The sequence below is a fragment of the Bison bison genome, unplaced genomic scaffold (genome assembly GCF_000754665.1).
Source record: "Bison bison bison isolate TAMUID 2011002044 unplaced genomic scaffold, Bison_UMD1.0 scf7180017864285, whole genome shotgun sequence".
Classification (NCBI taxonomy): Eukaryota; Metazoa; Chordata; class Mammalia; order Artiodactyla; family Bovidae; genus Bison; species Bison bison.
The window spans coordinates 1,534,542-1,542,863 of NW_011494857.1; the positions used below are offsets into that span (position 1 = coordinate 1,534,542).

At 57.1% G+C, this 8,322-nt stretch overlaps 2 protein-coding genes across 2 annotated transcripts in view; one reads left to right on the plus strand and one right to left on the minus strand.

Annotated features, from left to right (window-relative positions):
• AKT1S1 (AKT1 substrate 1 (proline-rich)) overlaps positions 1 to 3,573 on the minus strand; it is a 7,643-nt gene extending 4,070 nt beyond the window's left edge. Inside the window, exons 1-4 of the mRNA XM_010849718.1 lie at positions 3,488 to 3,573; positions 2,530 to 2,590; positions 1,932 to 2,100; positions 25 to 87 (exon numbers count right to left, since the gene is read on the minus strand). Coding sequence (XP_010848020.1) covers positions 25 to 87; positions 1,932 to 2,100; positions 2,530 to 2,590; positions 3,488 to 3,541 — 347 coding nt within the window. The 5' untranslated portion in view covers positions 3,542 to 3,573. The remainder of the gene's footprint in view (positions 1 to 24; positions 88 to 1,931; positions 2,101 to 2,529; positions 2,591 to 3,487) is intronic.
• A 793-nt stretch (positions 3,574 to 4,366) lies between these two features.
• TBC1D17 (TBC1 domain family, member 17) overlaps positions 4,367 to 8,322 on the plus strand; it is a 9,697-nt gene continuing 5,741 nt past the window's right edge. The window contains exons 1-5 of the mRNA XM_010849719.1: positions 4,367 to 4,635; positions 5,079 to 5,177; positions 5,390 to 5,464; positions 6,791 to 6,914; positions 7,662 to 7,869. Of these exons, the coding sequence (XP_010848021.1) occupies positions 4,615 to 4,635; positions 5,079 to 5,177; positions 5,390 to 5,464; positions 6,791 to 6,914; positions 7,662 to 7,869 (527 nt within the window). The 5' untranslated portion in view covers positions 4,367 to 4,614. The remainder of the gene's footprint in view (positions 4,636 to 5,078; positions 5,178 to 5,389; positions 5,465 to 6,790; positions 6,915 to 7,661; positions 7,870 to 8,322) is intronic.

Below are 8,322 nucleotides of genomic sequence, written 5' to 3' on the forward strand. Positions count from 1 at the left end.
GGGCACGGAGCTGGTGCTGCTGACAGCCGCGCCACCCCCACCACGGCCTCCCACAGCTCCTCGGGCCGCCCCGACGCCATCCGCGCCCTGGGGGCAGAGCAGGACAGAGGAGGCTGAGGCCCAGCAGACTTCACTGTCCACCCAGCCCCACGTGTCCACCAGGCCCTGGACTACACACCCAGCCCTGCTCGCCACCTGATCCCAGCTCCCACTCCCCTCCCCCAACCTGACCCCGCCCTCTGTTTCTGCAGGACTCCTCTTCATCCAGACCTCCAGGCCCTGTCCTGGGCCCCCGGCCCATCCTCACCCTGTCCCCTCAGCCCCCGACTCTCCTCTTAGCCCTGCCCTGTCCAGCATAGAAGCCATCAGCCACATGTGACTGGGGAGCACTTGAGATGTAACTGATCCAAAATGAGACGTGCCAAGAGGGTGAAATCCACACCGGACTGTCAAGGCTTACTTAGCACAAAAAGGTAGGATGTAAAATATCTCATGAGCAATCTGAAGTTGATTAAATGTTGAAATGATGACGTTTATTTATGCTGGCTAAATAAAATAAGAGGGTAAAAGTCAATCTCATCTGTTTTCTTTCTATTTTTTTAATGTGGCTCATAGGAAACGTGAAGTTATACACATGGCTCAGATCATATTTCTGATGGACTGTGCTGCCCTGCACCATGGCCCCAGCCTCCAGTCCAGTAGCACCCAGGCCCCGGGCTGGGGGCGGAGGGTCCTTTTACCCCCGGAGCTGACCTGCTCCAGCATCCCATGGACAAGGTCACAGTCCCTCAGCCCAGTACCAGAAGGCCCGCCCCGGCCTCACATACTTCCAGACTCCTGAAGCCCAAGGCCTTCAGTCCAGGTGAACCCCCCACCCGACCCCCAGCCTGGACCACTTGTCCTCTGTACTTGTCACTTCTGCACTCACCCCTATCTCAGGGGGGCCCCTCCCCATCCACAGGCTCCTGCAATGTCTGAATGATCCCCATTCTAGCCCAGATCCCTCTGGGAGCCCTACGTGGATGGATCCACATCCATTTCCTCACCAGTGTGGGAGGCCCTCGAGGCCAAGCCTGTCAGATTCACCTGAGACACCAGCCTTGCCTGACACACGGCAGGTCTCAGCAAGCTGGAGTTGAGCAGAAAATGGGATGCTGGCTGCTTTCTGCACCTGGGCTCTGCCCACAACGTCCTTGCACTTCCAGCAGGTCCTCTGATAGTCTCCCCTGATCCCTCAAGATGGATCAGATGCCTCCCCTCGACCCAAAATGCCCTCGGCTACCTCCATTACAGCTCTTGTCACACAAGCTTGTGATAGCTGTACCTCTGGCTGCCTCCTCCATCAGACTATAAGCCACCCGAGGTCAGGGATCTGTGTCCCCAGGACAGGTTTGCCCTAAGTAGATGACCTGCTTGGATGCATCCTCTTACAAGCGGAGAAGAACAAGGGACCAGGAGCCTGACTTCCCGCCCTGACTGCTGTGTGACCTCGGACCACTGAGAGGCCTTCTCTGTGCCTCACTGTCCTCTCCCTGTAAACCAGTGGTTGAGCTAGACAGCTGAGGAGCCTCCCCAAAGAGGCATTCAAGCAGGACTGTGATCTAGCCCTCCCGGGTCGGAGAAGTTAGATTTCAATTCGCATCCTCTTTGGGACTGATGATCAGAGAGGCCAGAGTTTGCTGAGCACTTGCTCTGTGCAGGGACTCTGCACTGGTCATGATCCCTGCTACCTGACCTACAAAGGTGGGAGCTGTTACCTCACAAACCAGACAGTCAAAGCTCACGGAGTACAAAGCCCTTGCCGGAAGCCACATGCAGTCAGAGCACAAGCACTGCCAGTCCGGACAGACCCTGAAGCAAGTTGATACCGCCCCTCCCACGGGCCAGGCAGGAACCTGAGCGTGTCATCCAGTCTCATCCCACCCTCTCACCACCCTGTGAGGGTGGAGCTACGATCATCCCACTTTACAGCTGCAAACTGAGGCCCGGGGAGACTCAATGTCTTGACTGGGGTCAATGTCTTGACCGAGATGGAGGGCTGGGACCTGGATTGGTCATCCTGGATCCAGAACCTGTTCTTAATCCTAAATGCCACCCTGCCTATCTTATGAGGAAAGATTTATGACTTCATAGTCCAGAAGGGAAAAGTGAGGCTCAGAAACTTAAGGCACTGGCCAGAGGCGCACAGCTAGAAAGGGCAGAAGTGAAGTGAAACTGTGGTCTGCTTGACGGACTCCAAAGCCCAACCAAACTGGGAGGTACCCAGGGTCTCACAGCCACTCCTTGGGTCCCAGTTGATGGAGAAAACTGAGGCTCAGGGCAGGAAAGTGAGTGGCCCAAGGTCGCACAGCCTGGTAATGCCAGGCCAGGGGGCTCTTCCTTGGGACATCAAGGCATGGCTCCTCTCCTAGAGAAGATCTGAGAGCAGATCAAACTCCAAGAGCCTGGGAATACCTGGAAAGAGTCAAGTGGGAGTGAGCGGGTCACAAGAGCTCCACACATAGCTCAAAGAGGAGGAGAGTGACTTACGTAGGCCCCTCTGCCAAGGCTTGGGGATCTTGGCGGGGCGGGTGTCTCTGGCATTGGTTACCTAAAAGGAGAGTAGCCAAGCCAAGTATCGCCCCCCACCCCAGGAGAGTCTCCCAGCCGTTCAGGTTCCAGAGGAAGTCCTGTTATCTTCTTCCATGGAGCTGATAGATGGAAGACCCCCTCTCCCTCCAAATAGAGGTATTTAAGATTAGAGAAGAGTCGGACACGAGTGAGCGACTGAACTGAAGATTAGGGAAAGAGGGAGGTGAGACCTGTCCCCCATAGGAGGAAGGGACAGGTAAGGCGACTGGCTTTTTAGGATGAGGTGGGGGGTGAGGTGAGGAAAGCGACTCCAGGAAGAGATGAGGAAAGAGGAAAAGTCCCCCAAGGAATGAGGGATGCAGGCATGCCAGCGAAGTCCCCCCCAATCACCTGTCAAACTGGAAGTAAACCCCTTCCCCGGCCCAAGGTGGGAGGAACTCGGGGATGCACCCTGTGGCCTGGGGCAGGTGAATGTCCGGGGTCTTTCTCTACCGCTCACAGAACTCGCTACTTGGTCCGGGGGTTCAGGTAAAGACCCACTTCTCTAGGAAGCACACAGGAAATCCCGCCCAGGTAGGGGCCAGGACCGGAAGTCCCGCCTTTGGACGGGTGAGGGGCGCCCCGCGGCCTCACCGAGTAACCCCCCAACCCTGTGGACATGGTCCACGCCTAAGTCAAGAATCCTAGTGGGTCTGGAGACAGAGGATAAAGCTGTCCAAGCTTTGCCTAGGGTCAGACACAACGGTTCCCGCGGCCGACACCTTTCCAGCGCTCAGCGTGAGGTCACTGGGCGATCTCTGCCCTCTGATCAACGCAGGCTATACCCTTCCCACGAGCGGCTCGCCCACCCAGCGCCCCTCTCCTCCGGACGGCCAAATCCTCCCCACACCGCGGTTCACAACGCCGCCTCCACTCACGTGCCCGTAGCCAGCATGGCCGGCCCGGCACCGTCGCCGCCCTCAAAAGACATGGCGGTATCTTACGTCACTTCCGCGTCTTTGCCCCGCCTCCACGTTGCACACTCCGCCTCCCTAACACCAGACTCCGGAGACCAACATGGCGGCACGGGTGTTTGGCCGGATCCCAGTGGGGCATTGGCGACGGCAGAGTGTCCATAAGAAAGATGGTGAAAGAAAGGCTTCAACTTTCCCAGACACAAACCCACATTTCGATTTGTCCCCCCAAAATATAGGGAAAATGCTACATGCACACTCAGGACTACAGTATACTAACTCAAGCGAGCTGACGTCCCTCACACTAATAACCTCTTCCACAGAACTAGTGGAAAGCAATGTCCATTAATGACATGGCAACCAGCCAGACATCGTTTGTCCATAACATAAACATAGGCTCTCCAAGCCTATCCCCCTTCAGCACCAAGACTGGCAAAGAGCCAACATGGCAGCCTCTCTTGCTTCAGTTTGCCCAGTTTCAATATGGCGGCTCAGGCCGCTTTCGACGGTGACTTAGGAATTTATCCGGGATTGCTCCGTTCCCGGGGAAACCGACGGTTTCATCCCTTTAACACGAGTCCTTCAGGGCCTGTTGTGATGCACAGCTCCTCTCACCTTTTCTTTTATCCTGTTCTTCCAGGACCCTGCTTTCGCGCCCCGCAGAGAGATGGGACTGCCCCGCATTAACATGGCCTCAGGTTGCCGGCTTTGGCCTTGCCCTCGAGCAAAATGGCATCCTTTTGGCTTCGATGCCAGCATGCAATATGGAGAAAGGACTAGGCCTCTCGGAGCCAGCTTGATCGAGGGGGTGGAGCTCCTGGACCCGCCTCCTTGTTTACTTCGTGGTTAGGAATGTAGTACTGCGCCTGCACACTGGCCGCTCCGCCTCTATCGTCTGTAGCATGTGACTCAAAACCTCGTGGTTCAAACTCAATCACCCCATTCTGGAAAATGGTTACACCCACTCCTGCTCTAGAACAGATAGGGACGCTACCACTGTCTGGGCTTGCAGGGAGTGTCCAATCCGGATGTGACAGCACGCTGACCCGGAAAAGGAGAGGGCCGGGGCAGTGGGGCTTCGGCCGCGGCTATGGAGGGAGCCGGTTACAGGGTAAGTACCAGAGACGCATTCTTTCTCTTTTTGTCAATGCGAAACTTCCCTCTCCGGTGACCTGCTTCTTTCTCAGGCCTTGCAGGGATTCTGGGAGCCCGGCACATCCTTAACAAGCACACCATTCCCTTAATAAACGCGCTGTCACCCCTTCCTTCCACTTCCTAGGGAGACTCATATCGTTTAGCTCTGCCCCTTGGGCTGCTGAGGCGCTCTTCTGGGCCCCGCCCTCTTTGGAATGCACTTTAGTCCTTCCCCGTCTTCCAGTGTCCCAGAGAAGCGTGGTCGGTATTCAGGCTTCACCTCGCCGACCCCCATCCCCTAGGTAAAGGTACCTCGGGGCCCCGCCCCCTGGTGAATAGCCCCTCCCCTGAGTCTGTTCCCATTGGCTCTCTTTGGGGCCCCGCCCCTTGGGCCCGCCCCTTAATGGTACCTGCTCCCAGGTGGTGTTTGAGAAAGGAGGCGTGTACCTGCACACCAGTGCCAAGAAGCACCAAGACCCGGACTCCCTCATCGCCGGCGTCATCCGTGTTGTGGAGAAGGTGGGCCCGGAGAGAGCAGGGCTTGGGCAGGCCCAGAGCGGGATGGAGGGCGGCACCTGTAGGAGTACAGTGTGGAAGTCAGCGATGGGATCTTAGGAAGGAGAGGTGGCTTTGCTTTCTAAGGCTGAGAGTTCAGAACTGGGAAGAAGTTTGGAAATAGGCTTTGGGGAGTTTGGAGGGTAGCCTTTCCAATCCCTCTTTCCTTCCCACAGGACAATGATGTCCTCCTGCACTGGGCTCCTATAGAGGAGGCTGGCGATTCCTCCCAAATCTTCTTCTCCAAGAAGGTAGGCTTCCCTGGCTTCCCCTTCTCTGCTTGCTTTTTTCTAGGTCGGAGCAGTCGAAAGCATTTGAAGGACTTGAGTAGAATTCCAGACCTACCATTGGGGCATGTATGAGCCTAGTTGGGACTTAAGTTCTCTCTGCCCCCCTGGTTTCCTCTTCTCTGTGAAATGAGGCTGAAGAAGCCCATTCACGGAAAGAAAGCAGACACCATGCGACTTGTGACCGTGGAGACAGCGCCTGCTACCTCACCCCCTTTGCTTGTTGGGACAGCCCTGCCAGGGTGCAAGAGGACAACTCAGTCTGTGGATTCAGGTTCCAGGGGCTATCAGCCCATATGGGCTTGAAGGAGCATATAAAAAGGGAAAAGGGGGCCAGTAGGGTACCAGTCACATCTATCCTTCTCATCAGGAAAAGCAAGAGATTTCCCAGAAGCCTTCTATATTGGTTAGGAGTTGCATTTGGGTGTTTGTAAATGAAACAGGAATGCCAGTGGCCTAAGTAAGATAGCAGTTCATTTCTCTTTTTGTACCAAGCCCAGAAGGCAGCAGTATAGGTTTATATGGTGTCAGTGACTCAGCTTCCTCCCGGCTTTGCTTCGTAATCCTCGGCACATGGCATCTATCCTCAACATATCCTTGTGGTCCAAAAGGGCTGCTGGAGCTCCAGCCTTTTTAACTGTTTTTGTTCATTTTACGTGTGTATCTCAGGTGGGCAGAAGTGCTCTACTCATCATGATTACTCAAGGAAACATGCTGCCAGAGCAGCCACCATCCTAAAGGTCTCCACTCCTAGTGGTAGAAGGAAGTCTCTAGAAGTCTTGCCCTGGCAGTTAAATGGTCCATCTTGGAAGTGATATATCCAGCCCTTTGGCCAGAACCAGGTGCCTGTCTCCACTCAGCCGGTAGAGTTCAGTGAGCTATCATCCATCCTGATGTATGCCTGCGAGACGGACAGCTGCAAACATTTGACACGTAGTGCTACTAATTATCACTGTTTTGTGTAAATGTTGGCAAAAGTATAAAATTCTTGAGGTCACAAAATGGAGGGCAGAAACTACCCAGGGGCTGGTTTGACAGCTTGTGGCAGCTGTCTGTGCCGCTCCTCCCTCATGGCACCCAGAGGCCTGCCTGAACAGGACGCTCACTCCTGTCGCTGCCTTTTTATCAGGAATTTCCTGAGCTGGGTGACCCTGAGGGCAAGTGCGGTGCCCTCTTCCTGCCTCACTTTCTTTTGGTTCAGTGGGGCTACCTCCCAGGGTGGCCTCGAGGCTCAGATCTGGAATCTCCGAATCCACGGTCCCTCAGTCTCTTTTCCTGTCTTCCCCCAAGGACACCAGTGGGGGTGACTCCTGCACCTCTGAGGAGGAACCGACCTTTGACCCCGGCTATGAACCTGACTGGGCTGTCATCAGCACCGTGCGGCCACGGCCCCGCCACTCAGACCCCAAGAGAGGTAGACTAACCTGGTGCCCGGGCTTGGGGGTGGGTGGGCAGGTGGAGACACATGACTTGCCCTCAGTGGTCATGGCTCCATGGGCTTTGCTGCCCTCAGTCAAGATGGCCACCCACACTGGCCTCCAGTCCCCGAGAGTGGGTGGGGGTTCAGGGTGGTCGCCAGCCCATGGCCAGTGTCTCTGGGGTATGCATCCTGGTCCACCCCTACTCCAGGCTCCCTGATTGACTGTGGGCACTCCCATGTAAGTCCTGCCCCTGGAGTCTTCCAGGCTGTGGGGCAATAGTCACAGGGTGACAGGGTAATTCAGGCCATCCTGGAGTCACACGGGGGGGCTGGGGGCACCAGAGGAGGTATCTAACCCCCAGGGTATGGAAAAGCCTTCCAGGAAGAGATGTTGCAAGAGACGGGCTCTGGGGGACGTGTGAGTGATTTCTCTCCCCACAGACAGGGCAGCTGTGGCAAGGCCAGAGGTGTGGGGTGCTGGGAAACCGCAGCCTTTTGCTGCGGCTGGAGTGTGGGATCCGGAGAGAAGAGAGGGTGGGAGGTGAGACACGGGGCGCAGGGGACAGACCTGAGGGGTTGAGGGGAGCCCAGGGAGATTTTAGAACAGGCACGTGTCTCCCCCGGGCTCCCCTTGTTTTCCTCAGTCCTTTCCTGGAGGGCCTGGGCTGACTGGGGTCGGGGCTGGAGGGGGGAGGCCTCTCAGGAGATGTCTGAGCCCCTCCCGCTACCTGTCCCCTCCAGGTGCGGAGCCCAGCTCCCCCCGGGGCTCCTGGGCCTTCTCGGTGAGTCTGGGGGAGCTCAGGTCCATCCGCCGTTCGAAGCCGGGCCTCAGCTGGGCCTACCTGGTGCTGGTCACGCAGGCTGGCGGCTCCCTGCCCGCCCTGCACTTCCACCGTGGGGGCACCCGCGCCCTGCTCCGCGTCCTCAGCCGCTACCTGCTCCTGGCCAGGTGAGCCTGGTCCCGGGCCATAGCCTGACCCCTCGGAGCTGGGAAGGAGATACAACCCAGATTGATTTTCAGGGCAGAAAAAGAGAATTGAGGGGCGTGGCGCGTATAACCCCGAGATAAAGGGTAGTTTGGCATCGGGCTGGACGGGCCCCAGATCACGGAAAGAGTTGGTCTCCTTTCCCTCAGTTTGTATTACTTTCTGGGGGGCCCGGGGGCATAAAGCGCCTCTAGGCCACACCCCAGCACTTCCTGGGGCTGTCCCTCCGTGGCCTGTGCCTGAGTTGGTCACGCTAGCCAGGCGGTGAGAGGGCCTCGTTGGCCAGCCCTGGGACCCGGGCCGCCCCTGGGGTGCAGTTGTGATCTCAGGCCTGGGATGGGGGTTCCCCACGGGCCGTCAGGATGCTGCCTGGGGTCGCCCACACGCCCCACTGCCCCCCGCAGCTCCCCGCAGTA